General features: G+C 44.5%; 1 protein-coding gene across 5 annotated transcripts in view; it reads left to right on the forward strand.

The window, feature by feature from the left end:
- myo6a (myosin VIa) overlaps positions 1 to 23,559 on the forward strand; it is a 350,780-nt gene that overhangs the window by 325,007 nt on the left and 2,214 nt on the right. For 3 of the 5 annotated variants that reach the window (XM_085982051.1, XM_085982053.1, XM_085982052.1), the window contains 7 exons: positions 2,909 to 3,069; positions 3,178 to 3,219; positions 3,550 to 3,579; positions 6,734 to 6,772; positions 12,638 to 12,741; positions 15,223 to 15,354; positions 16,789 to 17,004. In XM_085982051.1, coding sequence (XP_085838177.1) covers positions 2,909 to 3,069; positions 3,178 to 3,219; positions 3,550 to 3,579; positions 6,734 to 6,772; positions 12,638 to 12,741; positions 15,223 to 15,354; positions 16,789 to 17,004 — 724 coding nt within the window. Of the gene's footprint in view, positions 1 to 2,908; positions 3,070 to 3,177; positions 3,220 to 3,549; positions 3,580 to 6,733; positions 6,844 to 12,637; positions 12,742 to 15,222; positions 15,355 to 16,788; positions 17,005 to 23,559 lie in introns of those variants that run through there. The other 2 variants (XR_015077588.1, XM_085982054.1) reach the window with 2 other exon arrangements.

Below are 23,559 nucleotides of genomic sequence, written 5' to 3' on the forward strand. Positions count from 1 at the left end.
TCTATGTCTTTTATTCATTTCCTTAATTTGTTTACATATTTCTTCCTCCTCCTCCCTTCCACTATTAGGTGGTCTGTAGACTACCCCTGTTAGGGCGATTGATCCTTTATTATTTTTTATTGCTATCCACATGGATTCTGTTTCTGTTTTGCTGATAGCTGCGTCACTTTTTTCTACTGCCATTATGTTATCTCTAATAAGCACAGCTACCCCACCTTCCCTTTTTCCCTTTATCTTTTCTAAATATGTTATACCCTACAATGTTTAATTCCCAGTCCTGATTTTTCTGTAGCCATGTCTCAGTAATCCCTACTATATCTGGTTCCTCGCAACGCATGATTGCCTCCAGCTCCCTTGTTTTATTACGGACACTGTGTGCATTGCTGTACAGACAGTTTAACTGATTTTGTATAGGATTTCCTCTCAGTTTATGTTTAACAATCTTTTTACACTCCGATTCTATAACTCTCTTAATGTCCTCCCTTACTTTATTCTTTCCTATGCTCTCCATTCCTGTTTTGTTTATATTTAGGCTGGTTTCTTTTCTTGTAGATCCCTCCCCCCATCTTACAAGTTTAAAGCCTTTGTCACCTCCCTATTTATCCTTTCCCCTAGGACATGGCTCCTATCCCGGTTCAGGTGGAGCCCATCCCATCGATACAGCTCCTTACTGTCCCAATACTGGTGCCAGTGTCCCATGAAAAGGAACCCCTCTTTCCCACACCAGCTTTTTAGCCACGTGTTAATTCTCCTGATCTGACTGCTTCTATGCCAATTTGCATGTGGCTCAGGCAATAATCCAGAGATTATTACCCTCGAGGTCATGCTTTTTAATTCAGCTCCTAACTACTGATGCTCCTTCAGCAGGACCTCCTTCCTGTTCCTACCTATGTCGTTTGTTCCGACATGGACCACTGGATTTACCCCCTCCCTTTCCAAGTTCCTCTCTAGCTGCCTCGAGGCAACACATCCTTCAGGATTCTCATTCTTGGCTGCAGAGGATGCAATCTATCCCCCTAATTATAGAGTCCCCTATCACTACCACTTTTCTATTCTGCTTTTACCCCCCTTGAACAGCCCTCTGAGCCATGGTGCCTTGGTCTGCATTGTGGCTGTCCTCCCCGCAGTCTTTCTCCTTGTCCTCACAGGTAGCGAGTACATCGTACCTGTTGGACAGGACCAGTGTCTGCGGACCCTCCTTCTCAACCTCTCCTAAATCCCCGCTACCCAACTCCCTAACAGTCACGCCCTCCCAATCCTGAACATGTGCTTTCCTCTTGGGTGTGACTGTATTCTGGATAAAACTATCTAGAAATTCCTCCCCGTCCCTTATGTTTCGGAGTGTCTCTAACTCACTCTCCAGTTCAATGACTCTGAGCCGGAGTGACTGAAGGTAGAGACATTTCCTGCAGATGTGGGAATCTGGGACAGTCTTGCTGTCCACAAACTCCCACATCCTACAGTCCCGACATATAGCCTGCCCTGCTATCTCTAGAATTTTTTTATTTATATGCTTATTTAAAGTTATATTAATTAATTAATCTAGTTAAGTTATCAATCCAATAAAGTATTAGTTATTGCTCCCCAGCTCTTAGTTTAAAACACTGCACTAATTTAGAGACAAAAAGACCACTCTAATACTCACCAACGAATCACCTACCTGCTGTTCTGTGATGTCACTCCTTGATTTTTTTTTTCTCCTCTCTCTGCTCTGGTCCCCAGTTAGATCCGCTCCTCCTCCACTGCTCACAGTGAGTTTGAGCCCCTCTCCGACCACGCTCTTTATTTCCTGCCTCTGCTCTGGTCCCCGGTTAGGTCCGCTGCTCCATAACCTATAGATCAGTTCCACAATTACAATCTTGAGGATTACACTCTCAATAGACTCTTGCATAGCAACGTAACTAGATAGCAATCAAATGATCTCTATTGAAGTTGGGTATTAGTGAAAAACTTGTGACTTCTTCCAGAAAAGTTTGTACTTGGGTTAAAGTTGAATCCTCTCGTATTGATCTGGTTTTATCTCTCCTTGGATGGGTTGGCTGTGGCATCTAGGGTGTGCCTCTCGAGCCCTCCACAATTGTTAATGGTCCCTGCTTCATCTGGCGTGTCATCTCTCTCCTAGTTTATCCCTTGCACGTACTCCTACATTTGCATTGTACAGTATTCCTTACATCCGTAGAATTTGTATTGCAGAATTGTCCAGTCAGTATTGCAAAATTTCTCTTGCTGAGCTATATGGAGTTCCCTGAATTTTGCTTAGCTTCTTTTCCTTTAAGTCTTAGCCTGAGTCTCTGAACAACTGTTCCTTTGGCCCAATTCATCATTTGTCTGAACGGACTAAGACCAAAGCCATCTTTCACTTGTTTACAAGTAGCACTTTCCAAACTACCAACTGCCTAGCCTTTGGCCCTCCATTCCCCACGATATTTAAGTAGTCGTCGATTTGCTCAACTGCTCTCTCACCTCCACTTTTGTTGTCCTTGTCCCCAGCAAAGCTTTCACACTCTTCCATCTCAGTCATTTTCTCTGGTATGGCCCCAATCTTCACTTGAAATTCAGTACTTTCAAAAATTTGACTGATAATGACAAATTAGATGTGACCAAATAATCGGGGATAATTTTAGTGGCTCCACATAATGTGCACTTACGCATGAATTGTTTTCCTCACCTTTTTTCCCCTTTAAAGCTCCAACAACATCGAGACTTTTTTGTGTCCATAGTTCTCATGTTGAAGGAACAACTCTGACATCTGAAGTTGGTCCATTGTCAGTTAGAAATGAGGAGTGAATTTGCTTTCCATTAGACATTTAGCTGGTCTGGCAAACTGCCTTTGTGGATATGATCAATAATAAAAGCTCCAAACTAATGATCTTTTTGCATGTTCTTTGGACACATTTGTGGTTGCCAGGCTGAATTGGAGGCTCAGCTTGCCACAGAGCGTGAGGAGGAAAGCCGTAAGCAGATACTGCTCGAACAAGAGCGACGTGATCGGGAACTTGCCATGAGGATCGCACGGAGTGAGTCTGAGCTCATCAGTGATGAATCTCCAATGGACGCAGGAATTAAGAGGTAGGGGTTTAAAAATGTTTTAAAATCCCCATTCCTATTGTTTTTGTCCTCCAATTCCTCCTGCTGTTCATGCTGGAAGCTTAATAATAAATGTCTTCTCTTTCACAGTGTTGAAGTTAAACACGTCCGACCAGTTGCAGTGGCTGCTAAGTATGGATATGTACCCTGCATTTCTATCTTGCATACTTATTACATCACACACTCTGCATATTAATTATGCTACATTAATGCAGAATTCACGCACATGGGTTCCCATACAAATAATTAGACACATTAATAAATCAAGTGATTTTATGATGAGAGACTTTCTAATCATCATGATTTTTGCATGAATTCCAAGATTATTTTTAATCTGAAGAAATAAAATCAATAGAACTCCAATAAAATACATGTACAGAGTTACCCCGAGCTGTCTGCTTGTGGGAAGGTGTGAGGCTTGTGTACCTGGAAGAATCTAACTAAAGTGTGTTCTATTTCCAGATCTGGTGGACCAGAATCCAAAATGACAATGTATGAGTTTTCTGTTATTTCATTTGTTTTACTTGCACTATTGGGTATTGGTGACGGGGATGTTGTTGATTATGATAGTGGTGATGGTACATTTGTCTCCCCTCTTTTTCCTTTAAAAAAAAAACTAAGCGCATAAAGTCAAAACTACGTTTCAATATTCTTAATCTGACTGTTCCAGTTCAACACTTTTGATTCTTGCTTGTCTGTGAGAGTTGCTCCTATTTGCTTGCTGTATCAGTGGGAATGGCAATGGTTTATAACTATTGAGTCTCCAGCCTGGACTGGTGTATTTCCTGCCTGCCTGCTGGCTGAGAGTTTGGGTGGTTTCAATCCAGTTCCTAGTGAGTGCGACCAAAAGGTGCATATATTGCGCTAACTGGCACTAAATTGTCAGTCTGAGAGGCTGCAAGGTGACTGGTGTGAGAAATGGAGAAGTATCATATCCGTTTCAGTAGACAGTGCTCTAATGAGGGTTGGGCTGAGGTACTATTGAGGCAGAATGAAGGAAGCTTTACTCTGCATCAGCCTGTTATACCTGACCTTAGGACTGCTTGATTCTGACATCTGAAGTGGAAAGTTTTCCTTTCTCCAGCGCTGATATCTTTCACTTTGATGACCAGAAGTACCATAGAATAATCATCAATAAAAAAAGTTAAAAAAAATACTCTGAACTGCTAGCAATTAAATTTGGTTTAAGCGAGGTAGGACGATGAATCATTGAACACCACAGATTCCACATTACCTTCTCAATGTTTTATCTCCAGCCATCCTGGAAACTGGGATCACATTTTAGCTCACAATTTATTTCTATCCTGATGTTATCTGCTTCATGCTGTATTGCATAGGTGCAACCAGTAGAGGGGGGAGGAGAGAATGTGCTGCCGCAGATATTTTCCTCATGGGATACATCCCCACCTCCCCTGCTCCAAATCCTGGAATTGTCCCAGATGCCCCCAGTTCTTGACACTTGGTTGCACCTTCCCGATAGTTATCCATGAACACGTGATTGTGACCAAGGAGCAATTTGCACACCTTTGACCTGCGCAGAGTAAAATTGAACTCGAAACTGTTGTGTCCTCTGCTGTATGTTTAAAAATATATACTAGTTGTTTGCCTTATAATAAAATATCTTGTCTGTCAACCTTTTCCATTATAAATTCCTATATTTACATTTATAATGGAAACTGCCGATATACACTGGTCAACCTAAAATTACAGCCACGCGTTCGGGTGCTGCAGCACCACCACTGGCAGGAGGCTGTAATTACAGACAGGGTCACAAGTTTACAGAGGCACTTGTCATTATAAGAATTTATAATAGAAATATCTAAATATAAGGATAGAATGTATGACTAAAAATGAGCATTGAATTATGTCTGTGCACCCTGGTCTAATTATCCCCCCGCCCTCTAACTCATTTCACCTGAAGATTACACTTGGTCTTAACTTCCCTGTGTGCAACAGCGCAGGAGATTGACTAGTCATGATTATAAAATATCAGTCCATCGGCTATCTAAACAACCGCTGCCTCATTAAATGAAGTATGGGCTCAACACCGGTGAGACGTGGCATTGATCAACAGTAATAAGAACATATATAAGTGTCAATCCAATCCTAGCTAGCTGAAAGGAGCATTGAGCAACATGAACCATCCACTATTCAAATTAACGGAGAGCACTCCACATTTAAATATTGTTACCTGTAGACTGTAAAGGTAATGAAACATATAATCTGGGAAAAAAAAATTTGCAGTAAAATTACTCAACTCGCAGGGATGCTTGCGTGGCATTCTTCTGCCAATTTATGGAACAGCATAATGGGTTTGGTTTCCAAGTGCAATCTCCTCTATTAATACTTACACTGCTGGTAGATTCCCGGGAAACAATAATCTCCTTCAGCTAACTGTTCTGTAAGTATTCACTCAGATACTGAAGCACTGATAGTACAATAATCAAACTTTTCACATGTCAAGAGTACCTTTATTACTCTAATACCATTTGTAAGCTTGCAAAATAAATACTAAACAAAACAGTTTAAACCCTTCACCTTGCCTTGCCCTGCTGTCCTTTTTCTGCGTCCGGTTCATTTTTATTTTTCCTAATGAGTTTTTTTAAACCTTGAAATTTCATTCTTTCTATTTATTGTGTTCTGTATTTACTAAACTTTTTTCTCTAATAGAAATTCTGTTTTAACTTGTTACCTTATTTCCTCTGTCTCCCAACCTCCCATTTTGGAGGTAGGAGCAAGATTTTTTTTTTAAAAAGGGGAACTTGCTCTAAAGGGTGTTTTCCAACCAACTGAAATCCTAGACTGAATTGGTTGCATCCAGGACATATCCACACACATCCGAATCTGGAAGGGTTGCTGCTGATTACTGTCCTTGCTGTGTAACTCAGAGGGTTAAGTGGGGTTTCAATGGAGTTTCAAATTTTCAGCATTCATTTTGAAAATTCAGCTCTAAAGACATATAACTCCTTTAATTTAAAAACTTTGCAGTTGTTTTTCTAGACTAGGGTTACCCCTTTATATAAAGGGCAGTTATGGGGAGAGAGAGAATGGCACTGATTTGGTTAATTGAAACATTTTTTTTTTTTAAACCTACAGATGTCATTGTAACACTCCAGTTCTAGTGTAGATTAACCTTCGTTCCCTGTGACACATTACTTTTTTTGCATGCCTTCCAGATTTACAGCTAGGTTTTAGAATTTAAGGTGAGGACAGTACACAAGCTGTAAAAGCTGGCACTGTTCTGAGCATCGAAAGGTAGTTGTGTGCCTCTTGTACAGTGGATAGCTGCTCCACAGAAGGGATATACCATTTGTTACACCGTGTTAAGATGCTGCGAAAATATTGAGAGCTCTGCTACCAGCTTCCCTTCTGCTTTCCAATATTGCCTTTTCTGCCGATACTTTGGGTTTGCCACTTTCTCGATTCACAGCATGGCATGTGCGGGAGTTCTCTGTGAGCCCCCTGTATGAGTGAGGTATCGTCTTCTGCCTTTTGTGTCTTACTAAATGTTACCAATGAACTAAATGCACGACTGGCTTCCTGCCTCCTGGTAATGTCAGACCTTCTTGAGTACTTTTTCAGTAATGTATTAACACGCTCTGAATCATGTACTGATTACTGACGCACAGTCTTGTTTATCTTTTAGGGAAGAAATGGCCAAAGAAATGTCGGATTACCTGGCTAGGTAGGTAACAAAGTGCTGCTTAAAATGTGCATTGAAATATCAACAGCTCATCTAAGAATCACATACTGAAGGTTTGTGTACATTTTCATGGTAAATTAAAATTTGCCAAACACTATATATAATTGGGATAAATATATTTCTTGGGCTAGGGCTTTTTGCAGAAAGTGCAGAGGTAACTTTACAGTTGATTCGTTGTACAGCTTTATACTGCTGTCCACAGTTACTTGTAAAAGACACTGCAGTGTTTAAAAGACATTAATAGACGCCAGGCTAACTTTTTAAAGTTCTCTTTCCTGAAAAGCAAGTGCTTGCATTTTTTTGTTAAAATGGTGAAAATAATTTTCCAGCTACTGTATTACAACATCCTGTGCATAGCACACAGGATCTTGAGCCCTGGGTTTGCCTGGTGTGCGGATGGGGAGAGACTGTTGAATAATCAGTACATTCAGAGATGGAACAATCTGTTTGTAGTTTGTGACAAGAGAATACCCAAAGATTTTATGAAGCAGCTTGAGTTTTTTGCCATTAAAAAATTCATATTTCTCAGTGTAATTTTAAAACTCTGCAACCAGCTACTGTCCTAGTTTCCTGCTAGATCCTGCTGCTGGATCTGATCTTTCTCACTGTAGCTGCTGCTGATCCCTTCTTTTGAGGTTGCCCCATCTTCAGGTACTGACACTGAGCTGGAATTTGAGTCGGGAGTCTCTGCTGTTTCATCCAGTGATTTTATAGTACATGTCCATCGTGCCTGTTGAAAGAGCTATCTAATTAGTTCCACTCCCCTGCTCTTTCCCCATAGCAATTTTTTTCATTTTTAAGTACATACCCAATTCCCTTTTGAAAGTTATTATTGAATTTGCTTCCACCACCCCCCTATCAGGTGGAACTTCTGGAGTTTTACAATAGAAAACTTCAATCGAAGATTTATTTTCTTAAAGGAGTGGGAACTCCATTAAGGGCAAAGTGAGTGTAGGTACTCAGCTCATTTGGTGTTTGTGAAACGTTCGAGCGTTAACTATCAGGAAGTCTAATTGGAAAAAATGTTTAGACATGGGTCTGGGTTCAAGGGGTTGACTCTCTCCTCACTTGGCTTAATGGAGGGCCAGGGTATCAATTCTCAAATAAATTTAGATGCAACATTTTTAATTTTAATTTTTTTAAATTAACTCTGTAATGGCTAGAAATTTTCAGAAGAAATGTAGGTTTGAGTTTTGTGTTACTCAGGATTAAACTTGCCTTTGAGGATTAGGGGCGCGAAAGCCTTTCCCTCATACATTTCAGGTTTCCACAGTGACCGTTAACAGCTTCGCTCGTGGGGTTGAGGATGCATCAAATGTTGCGATATTTCTGAAGTAGTCCATATTGTTCATTAGTGACTACAATAATTATATGTCAAAGCTGCCATCCTGTTTGGAGGTGCTTAGAGAGACTGAGCTATATTTACTGATCAGTAAAGTGCATGGAACGTTGGTGCTTTTCTCTTTCCACTTTTCCTGGTATATGGAGCATTGGTTGTCTGTGAAGATGCAAGATCGCCTCCTGTCTGCTGCTTCATGGTTAGATCAAGGAGAGGCAATGCGGCTGTCAAAGTTCTCTCGACAGCCAAGGTCCACAACAAGAATGGGAAAATCTTGCACATGTGCCGTTGTTCCATTATTGCCAGATCTGTCCGCTGTGTAACCCAAGCAAATTTGACATCACTGAAACCAGACATAGTTAGTTCTCTTACAAATGGGGTGTAAAAGCGCACCAGCTGTCTCACTGTCGAGAAATCAACACAACACAAGAGAAGTGTGATGAAATATGTCATTCATCAGACTCTGTATTTAACTACATATATTGTATTGCCTGCTCCTGTGTTTTACCTTGCATTGTATATAGTGCACCGCCCCCTTTCTCCCCATTGGGTGTGTCGGCTCCGCCCATACCTGGCCCTACTTAAGACAAGCCCAGGCTTGTCTTGCAGCAGAACAGCAGAATGCTAGGTGAAGACACAGGCATCTTTCTTTGCTAATAAAAGCCTTGTTTTATCCAGTTAACTTTGAGCCTTGAAGTTATTGAGGCGCATCAAGAAGTAATGCAGTGGATGATAATCTGTCAAGTGGATTACTACAATGCTGTTGACATGGTATGGGATAGAGACTTAATTGGCACAGATTGTTGAGACAGCCTAAGCCTCACAACTCCAAAAGTTGAGGATAGAGCAGCTAATTAAGTAAATCCCTAGGATTTTTCTTCAATAAATTAGGGTTAGAATGGGATGATCTTTGTTGTAACAAATCTCTTTACTGTCAGTGCTACTGGTTAAACTCATTTTGACATTTAATGCATCTTTAGCCTATCCATTTGCTATTTATTGGTGTTTAGTTTCCTGAAAAACAGAGCACAGCTTAGCATTAAAATGGAGAAATCCTGTTTACTGGAATTATTAGTGCTGCTGATTGGATGAGACATTAAACTAGAGCCTGCCCACCAGTTCAGGTGGCTGTTACAAATGGGACTATTTGAAGAAGGGGGAGGGGAGGGAGTTGGGCATTGTCCTGGTCAACATTAATCCCTCAAACAACACCACCAAAGACAGAATAACTGACCATTCATCTCACTGCCATTCATGGCATCACATTGTGTGGAAAATCGCTGCACTTCATATTAACTCACTGTTTAGGAAACACTTTTGAGTTACTTTTGAAAAATGTGAGAAGTACTATATAAATGCAGGTCTTTCTCTCGAGTGAAGAGACACAAGCTTATCTCCATTGTGTACGTGAGACAATGCAACACAGATTATTTCTTTTAAATATTCCTCCTTTCAGTTGCTGGATTCAGATTTTCTTTGGTGCCTTTCATTTTGTGTTCATTCCTTCATGGTTTGCATGTTAATTTCCCTAATATTAAATCTCTGTAGTCTAGCGTGGAGGGTTTGGTGTAGATATTCTTGATGTGGGCAGGGGACCAAAAGGGAGAGATTGTGTCTGGCGTTTGGCGGATTGGTTGGGAAGGACAATGAGTGTGATTTGTGGTTGGTTGGGGGAGGTAGAATTTGTCCAATATCTGGCAGAGAGGACAATCAGATCACTGGACATGTCTATTAAATTCACACTCCAGATCTTCAGTTTTTGGACTTTCCAAACTTGAACTTCAAATCTATCAAATGCCGTTCTGCGCAACACAATGGTCTCCCTCCCAATGGTTAGCTCCTTTTAGACCTCCTTCAGTCTACATTGAGAACTGTGGATAATGGAGATCTACATGACTACATTTTATACCAGCTATATCATCATGAACAACATTTCTGTTGCCAATTCTCTAATTTCCTATGTTTGCTAGACGGTTACACACAGACATGGAGAGTAGGGTTGCCAACTCTGGTTGTTGGAGACATTCCTGGAGGTTTGATCACATGACATCTGACCATGTGATGCCCAATCACGTGACATGCTCACATGATCAAATATTTATCCCACTCCCTTTGAAATGAAGTTTTAATGTCACCTCAATATCTGCATGTGGTGAATGATCCCACAGTCTTAATGGGCCTCAGTTCAAGAAACTTCCTTCCCCCTTGTTTTTTCTAGTGAGAATCCTTGGAATCCCACCAGTGCAAATAATCGTTCACTGTTTACCCACAGTAAGGTCCCCAGGTTTCACTTAACTCTTCAACTGGCTGCTCCCTCTCAGTGTTGCTCCCTCTCACCACCTTGCTACTACTGCAGCTGCCAGGTCTGCAGGAAATGCTAGGCCCATTCCCGTCTCCATCTCTCCCCTGAGTCCCCATTCTCCAGTCTCCATCTCTTCCCTGAGCCCCCATTTCCCAGTCTCCATCTCTCCCCTGAGTCCCCGGTCTCCATCGTTCCCCCGAGCCCCCATTCCCCAGTCTCCCTCTCTCTCCCTGAGCCCCCATTCCTCGGTCTTCATCTCTCCCCTAAGCCCCCATTCCCCAGTCTCCATCGTTCCCCCGAGGCCCCATTCCGCAGTCTCCCTCTCTGCCGAAGCCCGTATTCCCCGGTCTCCATCTCTCCCTGAGCCCCCATTCCCCAGTCTCCCTCTCCTGAGCCCCCAGTCTCCATATCTCCCGAGTCCCCATTCCCCAGTCTCCATCTCTCCCCGAGCCCCCAGTCCCCGGTCTCCATCTCTGCCGAAGCCCGTATTCCCCAGTCTCCATCTCTCCCCTGAGCCCGCATTCCCTAGTCTCCCTCTCTGCCAAAGCCCGCATTCCCCAGTCTCCCTCTCTCTCCTGAGCCCCCAGTCTCCATCTCTCCCCGAGTCCCCATTCCCCAGTCTCCATCTCTGCCGAAGCCCGCATTCCCCGGTCTCCATCGTTCCCCCGAGCCCCCATTCCCTAGTCTCCCTCTCTGCCGAAGCCCGCATTCCCCAGTCTCCCTCTCTCTCCTGAGTCCCCAGTCTCCATATCTCCTGAATCCCCATTCTCCAGTCTCCCCCAGTCTCCATATCTCCCGAGTCCCCATTCCCCAGTCTCCCTCTCTCCCCCAAGTCTCCATTCCCCAGTCTCCATCTCTCCCCGAGCCCCCGTTCCCCGGTCTCCATCTCTGCTGAAGCCCGTATTCCCCAGTCTCCATCTCTCCCCTGAGCCCGCATTCCCCGGTCTCCATCGTTCCCCCCGAGCCCCCATTCCCTAGTCTCCCTCTCTGCCGAAGCCCGCATTCCCCAGTCTCCATCTCTCCCCGAGCCCCCATTCCCCAGTCTCCATCTCTCTCTCCCGAGCCCCGATTCCCCAGTCTCCCTCTCTCCCCCAGTCCCCAGATCCCCCGAGCCCCCATTTCCCCAGTCTCCCTCTCTCTCCCCGAGCCCCCATTCCCCAGTCTCCATCTCTCTCCCCGAGCCCCCATTCCCCAGTCTCCATCTCTTCCCCCGAGTCCCCATTCTTTAGTCTCTCTGTCTCTCCCTCCCCTGAGACCCAATTCCCCAGTTTCCCTCTCTTTTTACCCCCCCCCCCCCCCCCCCCCCAGTGGCTCTGAGCAGTAGCCGGTGATGAGCTCTGTGGAGAATTGCTGGGAAATGATTAAAATTAGTGCAGCATACCTCGTTGTGACTCCTGACGCCAGGCCAACAGTTGGTAATTATTTACGGTACCCTGTGTCTGTTGTTCATGTGGGCACGCTGCGGCAGGAAATTTAAATCGCTGATCTTCCGGACTGCTAGAGGCAGTGCTCTGGATCGGAACTGCTGATTCCAGGAAACTCCCGATCATTCTGGGAGGGTTGGGAACCCTAATGGAGAGCAGATATCTTCTTTCTACTGTAGTTTCAGATTCCACTATGTGCCCTTCAGCTGAAAGGGAATGGAACAGTCTGACCCAGCGCATGACCTTTTCTGTGGCTAACGTCAATTCTGCTCCATAATCCAACCAGATCTGAGTGACGGCTTTAAATTAAAGGGCTTCCAAATTCCACTTGAGGTCGGCTTTTTCCTGATGACGTGAAGCTGATTAAACTGAAATACGGCTGCTTCATGTGTGAAGATTTTGTCGGTTGAACCATAAAAGTGCACAGTCTAAAGCGTATAATTAGGGAATGTTCGCTTTGGTACGCTATATCTTGGAGTCATCGAAAAATTGGCACAGAATCTGGCCTTCGTTCCTGTGCCAATGCTAGATCCATGTCGCATTTGTCTAATCCAGTGAGCCTGCTCTTTTCTAATACCTTTCTTTGTGTTTGGCAATTTCATTTAACGGGTTTGAATCAAACTTCTTTTCCCAGTTTGTTATTTTATTGTTGCCTGGTGTACGAGGGCAGCACTTGAATTGAGTCCAACTCTTCCCCCACTGTTTGTGGATTGTATGCTAATAGGTGGTGCTAGGTTGGCTCCTCTGCCAAGTTGTCTCACTGCCCTTCCTCTTTTCAACAGAAGTCCTCAAGTCCAGGCTACCAAGGCTGCTGCTGGTACGAAGAAATATGACCTCGGCAAATGGAAATACGCTGAACTGCGCGACGTCATCAACACCTCCTGTGGTAAGAAGCCACTCGGTCTGACAACACTGTCCTACAGGTTTCAATTCATGGCATAAGTCTATTCAAACCCCGCGGGGGAGAACACCTTGAGATAGAATTGTGTCTTTCTATTCATTTAATATCAACACGGTTGCAATAAATGGATTTTCAGAGTAGTTGTGTTATAAAGAGGATCATATGCTATAGCAGTGTGCAATGGAATGTCATTTAGTCAACTGTATATAGTAACTGGAGCATGGCTTGAACTTGGGCTGATTCAGTCACCCAGGGTGAAAAATAATATACTGTGGGCACATTATTCATGAGTCACAGTTGGGGTTGTTTCAGTCTCAAATCATTGATGGTAACAGATCAGAAGTCAGGCAAAGGAGAGTGTGGTTGGATGATGCGATGGAATGGGCAGGTCCATTAGAGGTCTGATGCAATGATCATGTGCAGAAGCCAGAAGGTTTGGTGTGTGCTGGTCACCAACCTCCAAAGCAGAGATAGCCCTGAGAGAGAGAGAAAGCCAAGCGAAACAACATGTGGAACATCTCTCTCCAGCTGTGGACAAAATGGCTCTGTTCATAACTCCAGATTTTATTACTGTCCACAAAGGAATGTTCTCTGATTCACAAATAAAAAGCAGGCCTGTTTGCACAGCTAAGCAGTAATCCTCAGTGATTTCAATCTTCATTTCGGCTTTCTTTGCCCTCTCCTGAATTTACTTGCCTCCTGTCCTCCTTAAACCTTTCCCTCCATAGAAACTCTCCTACCTATAATTACACCCCCCCCCCCCCCCCCAATCCACAATCTTGTTATCTCCCATGGCCTCTCTTCCCATTGCCCATTGTCTCAATCACTGACGAGGCCATCAGTGACCATATCCTGTATCCACCACCCGCATCCACCTACCTAATTCCAACCTCACTTTCATCTGTGTACAACCCTGGGGAAAAAAAACTCTTCTCCCAAATCATGTACAACTGCACTTTCCAAATCCCAACTACCTAGCCTTTGGCCTTCCATTTGCCACAATATGGATGCACCCGTCGATCTGCTTAACCACCATAATCACGTCCACCATTATTGCCTTTACACGCTCTTGTTCTGATCGAGCTCCTTGGTATAACCCCCACCTTTGCTTCATCAAGTGCAAGGGGCACGCAGCCTTGAGGGTATCTGCCGCACAACTGGTTTAGCCATTCATCACAAGATCTGGCTGGATCACATCAAGTGCTATTGGGCCGCATTCTTCTCTGCCAAATTCGCACAGTACACTAGGATTGTCCCAGTGAGCAAAGATAACCCCGGCGTTTTGTCTCTGCTGCCAACCGGCTCCTTGAACTCCATTCCCCTGTCCCCAACCCACCTTCACCTCCAACAACAAATGTGACGAGCTCATGGACTTCTTTTTCACTCCCACAGGCTCCCCTCGACCTGAACTTTATCCAGTTTCTCCCCTATTTACACTCATGCCCTCACCAAGCTCATTTTGTAAATGAGACACACCACCTACTCCCTTAAATCTATTCCCACTAAAATGCTGACCATCCAACTTCTCTTCCTGGTACTGTTCCTCGCTTACAAAACTGGCATCATCACCCCACCACCTCAAAAACCCCACCCTCTAACCCTGTGTTCTTGCAAACTACCTCCAACCTCCAAAGTCCTGTGTGTTGTCTCCCAAATCCGTGCCCACCTTTCCCATAACTCCAAGTTTCAGTCTCTCCAATCAGGGTTCCGTCCGTGTAACAGCACTTAAATGGCCCTAACGAAAGTCACAAATGACATCTGTGACTCTGACTGAGGTGCATTATCCATCCATCTTGGTCTCGACATGTGTTTTTGTCTGGTTACGCTGCTGGGAAGTGCCTTGGGATGGTTTTTCTACGTTAAAGATATTATAATTAGCCTCCGCACCCTGGCCTATAGAACAGAAATATCAGACAAGCTTCCTGCTCCTGACTGCACTCTTCTGGAAAGTGGTTATCAGATGAGGACATAGTGAAGCTCAGCTGAGATATTCCCCCATGATTAAATAGCTTTCCAACATACAAGGTCTGGGCTCACAGATAAAGAATGGACACTTGGGCAAAGTGAGAGTGGGCAGCCAACACTGTTCAAGCGTGTGCTGATGCCTTCAGAAGGGGAAGGGGAAAATTGGAGGGTGGGTGTAGGAGGAGGAACCCTGTTGATATCTTCAACCACGGCAAGGGCTCAGCTATTGCTTATTTATTATCTTTCTGTATCTTTCTCCTCCTACATCCCAACCACAAAGTGTTCTTGGCTGAGAGGGTGAGCAGTAAACTGGCCTTTGTTAATGCTACTGTGTAAGCAGGCCAGCTGAGTTATGAAAGCACTTTCTCTCCCCTATCTTTGGGAAAATTCCTCTCTAATTATCTCACTTTTTGAAGTGAAAAATTAGGGATTCACTGGGGGTGGGAAAAACCTCCCCAATTGAAGAACCTGACTGTACTCGATTGCATTGTGTTACTGCAGATATTGAACTGTTGGCAGCCTGCAGGGAGGAATTCCATCGACGGCTGAAGGTTTACCACGCCTGGAAGTCCAAGAACAAAAAGCGCAACACAGAAACAGAACAACGGGTTCCCAAGTCGATCACCGATTATGGTAAGAAACAAGAGTAACATGAAAAATCCAAATGGTGGTGGTGAGACCTCCAAATTTATCTGTACATGGGTGCATTCACACAAGTGGCTTTTTGATCACTGGTTTGTGCATCTTCTGGACCTGCTCCTCTGCCCTGGTACTGGGCTCCCCGCTCTGCTTGCTTCCCTATGCCCCCTCAGTGCTGCCACTTTGGGCCTATAACAGGGGAGTTCTCCCTGGTGTCCTGGCCAATATTTATCTCTCAATCGACATTGTTTATTAAAAAAAAACCTGATATGCAAGAAACACAAAATGTTAGCATGCAGGTACAGCAAGTAATCAGGAAGGCAAATGGAATATTGGCCTTTATTGCAAGGGGAATGAAGTATAAAAGTCCTGCTACAACTGTACAGGGCATTGGTGAAACCACACCTGGAGTACTGCATACAATTTTGGTCTCCTTATTTAAGGAGGGATATGCTTGCATTGGAAACAGTTCAGAAAAGGTTCACTAGGTTGATTCCTGAGATGAAGGGGTTGACTTATGAAGAAAGGTTGAGCAGGTTGGGCCTATACTCATTGGAGTTTAGAAGAATGAGCGGTGATCTTATTGCAACATATAAGATACTGAGGGGGCTTGACAAGGTAGATGCTGAGAGGATGTTTCCCCTCATGGGGGAATCTAGAACTCGGAGTCATAGTTTCAGAATAAGGGGTCGTCCATTTAAAACTGAGATGAGGTGGAATTTCTTCTCTGAGGGTCGTAAACCTGTGGAATCCTCTACCCCAGAGAGCTGTGGAGGCTGGGTCATTAAATATATTTAAGGTGGAGATAGACAGATTTTTGAACAATAAGGGAGTGAAGGGTTATGGGGAGCGGGCAGGGAACTGGAGCTGAGCCCAAGATCAGATCAGCCATGATCTCATTAAATGACGGAGTAGGCTCGAGGAGCCAAATGGCCTACTCCTGCTCCAATTTCTTATGTTCTTATCTGGTCACTATCACATTGGTGTTTGTGGGAGCTTGCTGTGCGCAAATTAACAACAGCGACTACACTTTGAAAGAATTTCATTGGCTGTAAAGCGTTTTGGGACATCTTGAGATCATGAAAGGCGCAATATAAATGCAAGCCTTTTTTCCTTATATTAACTTTTCCTGTAGAAAACCATAGGGCTTCATGCTAGTTATTGGTGTCCACTCTTTCCTGATTATACCTCTGAAGCAGCTTGGGACGTTTTTTCTATGTTAAGGGCGCTATGAAAAGTCACGTCGTTAAATATAGCTTGTTGAAAAACATGCAATCAGTATTGTGGGATTGAGAGGACTATGAAGTCTTAAGATTCTACATTATTTATGATTTTGGTCGTTGTTTGGTTACAGCTGCAGGCTTAATTCTGAAGTCTGTGTCCGTCCGATCCATATTTTCATGAAATGCTTTTATTGATTTGCAATAGCTCAGCAGAATCCCCCCCAGTTACAAGTTCGGCAGCAGGAGATTGCTCAGAATCGGACGCAGCGCTATTTTCGCATCCCATTCATCCGCCCGGCTGACCAATACAAGGAGCCCCAGAACAAGAAGAAAGGCTGGTGGTATGCCCATTTTGATGGGCCATGGATTGCACGTCAGATGGAACTGCACCCGGACAAAGCACCCATACTATTGGTAGCTGGTAGGTGCACTGCGGATAGAACCCTCTCTAACCCCTCTGTCATGTCTTGCTGTGAACTGTATGCACAAACGGAGTTGATTCCGTGTTTTTGCAGTAAAACCTCAACACTAATCCACTTGACACATTTATGAAGAGAATGTTAAAATAGGACTCGGGTCCTAACAGCAGGCTCTTTATTCCCCTCTCCCCATGTCTTCCTTTTATCCCGCCTTCCTTTCACCCTAAACCTCTCCAGCTCTCTCTCTTATCCTTTAAGAAGCTCCTTAAAATCTACCTCTGACCAAGCTTGTCCTGTCTTAATACCTGCTTATGTGGCTTGGTGTCAAATTTTCATAGAATCATAGAAATTTACAGCACAGAAGGAGGCCATTTGGCCCATCGTGTCCGTGCCAGCCGAAAACAACCTATCCAGCTTAATCCCACTTTCCAGCTCTTGGTCTGTAGCCCTGTAGATTACGGCACTTCAAGTGCATATCCAAGTACTTTTTAAATGTGATGAGAGTTCCTGCCTCTACCACCCTTTCAGGCAGTGAGTTCCAGACCCGCACCACCCTCTGGGTGAAAAAAGTTCTCCTCAACTCTCCTCTAATCCTTCTACCAATTACTTTAAATCTATGTCCCTTGGTTATTGACCTCTCTGCTAGGGGAAATAGGTGCTTCCTATTCACTCTATCTAGGCCCCTCAAAAATGTTATACACCTCAATCAAGTCTCCCCTCAGAAGTTCCAAAGAAAGCAACCCCAGCCTATTCTGATGAAGGGCCCCAGACCTGAAACGTTAACTCTGTTTCTCTCTCCACGGATGCTGCCCGGCCTGCTGAGTATTTCCAGCATTTTCTGTTGTTATCCCAGCCTATACAATCTTTCCTCATAGCTAAAATTCTCCAGTCCTGGCAACAGGCTCGTAAATCTCCTCTGCCCCCCTCTAGTGCAATCCCAGTACAATCTAGTGCAATCTTGTCTGATTACGCTTCTGTGACGCATCTTGGGACATTTTACTGCGTTAAAGCACTATATAAATGCAAGTTGTTGTTGAAGGTGCTGACTGATGGTGAGATACAGATGCATAGGCAGTGGTAAGCCTTCTGGTACCACACCACTAGTGGGCATTCTTCATGTGTAAGCCTGGGCAAGAGTGGGCACCAAGCTATTCAACTTTGTGGGGCATCGTGACCAAGCCTGATCCTGACTTGATCTCCTCATCCGCAATTCACCCCTGCTCAATTTTCCAAACACAAAAGCAGTCGGGGATGGGATTTTAAAAATTTCCCCCTTCTAGCTCAGGGGCACCTCACCCCCCCCCCCCCCCCACCCCCCCAAAAACACCTGAGAGCAGCTAACCAGGGATCCAATCCTGGAGGTCCCTGATCCATATGGCCAGTACCACAGTAGTTGGTGTATTTACAAACATACGAACAATAATGGACAGGAAAAGACCCTCTGGTCTATTCAGCCTGTCCCACGCAATTGCGATACCTTGTGTATCACAATATATACACTCCACCCCACCCGAAACTATGTGATCTCCTGGGAGAGGCAAAAAACAAGATTAAAAATACCAGGCCAATTTAGGGGGGAAATCTGGAAATTCCTCTGACCCATCTCGGTGATGGAAACTAGTCCGGGAGATCACTCTGGCCCTCAATTCCCTGCAGTACCTCCCTTCTGTAAGAGGTGATCTCCACCCCAGCCAGAAACAGGTCCAGCTCTCGCCTGAAGGAATTCAGCGACTCGGCATTCACCGCACGAGACAACAGCTTGTTCCAGAGGTCCCCTATTCTCTGGGAATAGAACCACCTCCTGACATCTAACCTAGATCTGGCCTTATACATCTTAAATTTGTGACTCCTGGTCCTGCCTAATGTATTTAATTGAAACAAACTATCAACTGGAACACAATCTATTCCCTCCTTCATCTTCTAAATCTTGATCAGATCACCCCTAAGTCTGCGCTTCTCTAAAGTGTAGAGTCCCAACTCTCTTAGCCTATCTTGAGAACGAAGATGCTTTCGACTGGGAATTAGTCTAATGGCCCCTCCTCTGCACCCTCTCCAAAGCCTCAATATCACCCACCATGTGAGGAGATCAAAACTGGACACAGTATTCCAAGTGAGGCCTGACCAAGGTCTTGTACAATGGCAAAATAGTATGCTTTGTCTTATAGTGAATTGTCCTACGAATGCATCCCAACACCCTATTCGTTCTAGCTATCACTTCATGGCATTGCTCATGAACCTTTAGAGATCTATGCACTGGAACGCCCAGATCTCTTTCTTTCTCCACCTTTTAATGCTTTCCCTGTGGGGTGTATGTATGATGAGCATTCACCCTGCCCACATGCATAACACTGAACTCTTCCAAATAAAACATTGGTCCAGAAATTCCGATCGCAGGCCTCCCGCGGGCGGAGGGCTGCGATCTGGAAAAATCTACGCCTAGACCGGAGGGCTCCCGGGAGGTGCAGAGTTCCGATGCTGAGCCTCCAAACTGCCGGTGCGTAGGGCCCTCGTATCCCAGAGGCACAGGCGGTTCGCAGCGTCCCTGGGATCACGTGGGCCATGGGGAGCCAATCAGAGAAGGGAATCTCCCTTCATACATTTGACGGGAAAACCTGTCAAATACAAAACATAGTAAAACTTTAAATACATTTTTAAAAAACATCACATTTTTAAAATGACTAAATTAAGTATTTTAAACAAAAAAATTATTTTTTGAAAAAAATAATTGAAGTTTTTAACGGGGCTAAAAATAAACTTACCTTTCTTTAAAGTATTTTTAAATGATAAATCAGTGGCATTTTTTTTTTTACATTTTTCAACTCATCCTGGTAAAAGCTTTTACCAGCGCAAGAATTGTAAGTTTTTTGCGGGCGGAGGGTCTCCAAAAAACGGAACTCTCCACCCGCAGAGGCCCTGCTCCAGGGCAGTCGGAGGATCTGTCAAGAGCTTTCTTGACAGATCGGAAATGTCGGTTTCCAGTGCATGTGCAGTGCATGCCTAAAACCGGCATTTGCGTTGGTCCTATGTGTGAGTACACAGTGCGTACACACCCGTAGGGAACGGAATTTCTGCCCCATTATTTGCAAGTCATGTGCCCAATCTCTCAACACACACACGCCCATCTGAAGCAGTGGAGCATCATCTACAGTCCTAATACCTGCACAGGTCTTAGTATCATCTGCGAATTTTCAGATCGTGCCCCCAACACCTATATCTAGATCATTAATAAAAATAATAAAGAGCAACAGTCACAACACCACTGGTGACCGGTCTCCAAACAGATCCATATCCATCTATAACTACTTTTTGCCTACGTCCTGCCAGCCAGTTCTTAACCCAGCTCAATATATTACCACTAATACCAGAGGCTTTGATCTTGTATAGCAGCCTCTTTTGCAGTACCTTATCAAAAGCCTTTTGGAAGTCTAAGTAGACAATGTCTACTGGGCTTCCCTCACCACCATCGTGTTCAAAAATTGTAATCAAATTTGAAAGACATGACCTTTTTTTGAAGCTATTTTGTGTGCCCTTTATATGTCCCCCTCATATATTACATCCCCAATGATTCCCCCAAGCATCTTTCCTATTACTGATGTCATACTAATGGGCCTATAGTTACCCGTGTCCATCTTGTCATCTCCTTCCAGTCTACGGGAACCGTCCCAGAGTGTAGTGAGCCATTAAAAATACGGGTAAGGCACAGCACGTGTCCCATCGCCCTGAGGATCTTCGGGTGGATATCATCTAGCCCGGCTGCTCTCTCTATTTTCAGGTTCTTAATTCTATCTAAAACAATATGTTCATATTATTGTTTTATTAATAACTTCATTAAATTCTAACAGTCGAGCATCATCTTCAAGGGTGAAGATCGATGCAAAGCACTTGGTTAGTATTTCCGCCATACCCAGTGAGTCCTTTGTAACCTGTCCTTCAACATCCTTCGATGGCCCAATACAGTCTTTGACAGTTCTCTGACTCTTCACATAACTGAAAAAGCTCTTCCCATTACTTCCACAGCTGTCTGTGATCCTCCTTTCCATTAGCCTTTTTGCTGATCTAATAGCAACCTTCCTTTTCTTTAGCAAAATACTGCAGATGTTGGAAATCCGAAATAACAACAGAAAATGCTGGAAAAACTCAGCAGGTCAGGCAACATCCGTGGAGAGAAATTTGAGTTGACATTTCGGGTCGAACCCTTCTTCAAAACTGGAAAGAAAAGAAAATAGATCGAAGGCAGGGCTGCGATCGGACAAAAGAAGTGAAAGAAGCAAAAGAGCTAGACGAGATGGTAATAGGCTAAGATTAGGTGTAAAGTGTACTAGCAGGGCAAGAGATAGCTACCAGGTGTGAGAGAGAAACAAAAGGAAAGGGGGGGGGGGAAAGGAGTGGAAAAATTACAAGAAAAAATGTGTAATAGGGGCCAAGGTTATGATCTGAAATTGTTGAACTCGATATTGAGTCCGGAAGGCTGCAGAGTGCCTAATCGGAAGATGAGGTGCTGTTCCTCGAGTGTACGTTGAGCTCAACTCAAATTTCTCTCCACGGATGTTGCCTGACCTGCTGAGTTTTTCCAGCATTTTCTGTTGTTACTTCGTTTTCTTTAGTTGTTCCTTGTACTCAACTCTGTTTAGTTGAGTATTAAGTGCCTTTAATTTATAGAAACATTTCTGTTTATATCTTATTCGTGCTTGTACATAACCAGTCAGCCACCTTGCCTTTTTTAAAAATTTGCTGATGGGATCTGGGCGTCGCTGGCAATGCCAGCATTTATTGCCAAACCTAGTTGCCCTTGAGAAGGTGGTGGTGAGTCACCTCCTTGAACCGCTGCAGTCCGTGTGGTGAAGGTACTCCACAGTGCTGTTAGGGAGGGAGTTCCAGGATTTTGACCCAACAACGATGAAGGATCGGCGATATACTTCTAAGTCGGGATGGTGTGTGACTTGGAGGGGAACTTGGAGGTGGTGGTACTTGGAGGTGGTGGTGTTTCCATGCACCTGCTGCCCTTGTCCTTCTAGGTGGAAGAGGTCGCGGGTTTGGGAGGTGCTGCCGAAGAAGCCTTGGCAAGTTGCTGCAGTGCATCTTGTAGATGGTACACACTGCAGCCACAGTAAGCCGGTTTTGGAGGGAGTGAATGTTTAAGGTGGTGGATGGGGTGCCAATCAAACAGGCTGCTTTGTTCTGCATGGTGTCGAGCTTCTTGAGTGTTGTTGCAGCTGCACCCATCCAGACAAGTGGAGAGTATTCTTACCACACTTCCTTCTTTTGACTTTGGGTACATATTTGCTTTCCACATTTTCTTATCTTGTTCTTAAAAACTTTCCATCTGTATTCTATGTCCATCTCCTCACCACCCAGTAGGGATAGCCAATTTACCTGTTCCAGATCATCTGCCATTTCAGTGAAGTTTGCCCTTCTGAAATCTGGCACGAGTTGTGATTTTGAGTACCTTTAGTTCTACCAGCCAGTTGAAACCGTATAGTGTTGTGGTCACTGTTGGCCAGATGTTCTCCAACATGGAGTCAGGCACACTACTAAACACTAGATCTAATATATGATTACCCCTGGTTACTTCATTGATGTATTGACACTTAGCCAGTAGAGAGACTTTTGTGTGCAGTGATTTAACGTCATATAAAAGTACGTTCAAGACACTCCGTGCCGTGTGATACTGCCTTTAGAGCTCACTGCCTGCATCTGGTATGAATCCCTCCAATCAGGTTTTCGCCCCTGCCACAGTACCGAAACGGCTCTCATCAAAGTCACAAATGACATCCTTTGTGACTGTAACAAAGGTAAACTATCCCTCCTCGTTCTTCTCGACTTGTCTGCAGCCTTTGATATGGTTGACCACTCCATCCTTCTCTACTGTCGTCCAGCTGGGTGGGACTGCACTTGCCTAGTTCCATTCTTATCTATCCAGTCATAGCCAGAGAATCACCCGCAATGGCTTCTCTTCCTGCTCCCACATCGTTACCTCTGGTGTCCCCCACGAATCTATCCTTGGCGCTCTCCTGTTTCTCATCTACATGTTGCCTCTTGGCGACATTATCGGAAAACACAGCGTCAGTTTCCACATGTACGGTGATGACATCCAGCTCTACCTCACCACCACTTCTCTCAACCCCCTCCACAGTCTCTAAATTGTCAGACTGCCTGTCTGACATTCAGTAGGAATGAGCAGGAATTTTTTCCAATTAAATATTGGGAAGACCAAAGCCATTGTTTTCGGTCCCCGCCACAAACTCCGTTCCCTAGCCACTGACTCCATCCCTCTCCCTAACATCTGTCTGAGGTTAAACCACACTGTTCGCAACCTTGGTGTCATATCTCTGCCGCCCGTGTGCTAACTCTCACCAAATCCCATTCACCCATCATCCCTGTGCTCGCTGACCTACATTGGCACCCGGTTAAGCAACACCTCGATTTCAAAATTCTCATCCTTGATTTCAAATCCCTCCATGGCTTCGACCCTCCCTATCTCTGTAATCTCCTCCAGCCCCCCCCCCCCCCCCCCCGAGATATCTGCGCTCCTCTAATTCTGCCCTCTTGAGCATCCC

The sequence above is a fragment of the Somniosus microcephalus genome, chromosome 3 (genome assembly GCF_052327205.1).
Source record: "Somniosus microcephalus isolate GS21.2 chromosome 3, FLI_Smic_1.0, whole genome shotgun sequence".
Taxonomy (NCBI): domain Eukaryota; kingdom Metazoa; phylum Chordata; class Chondrichthyes; order Squaliformes; family Somniosidae; genus Somniosus; species Somniosus microcephalus.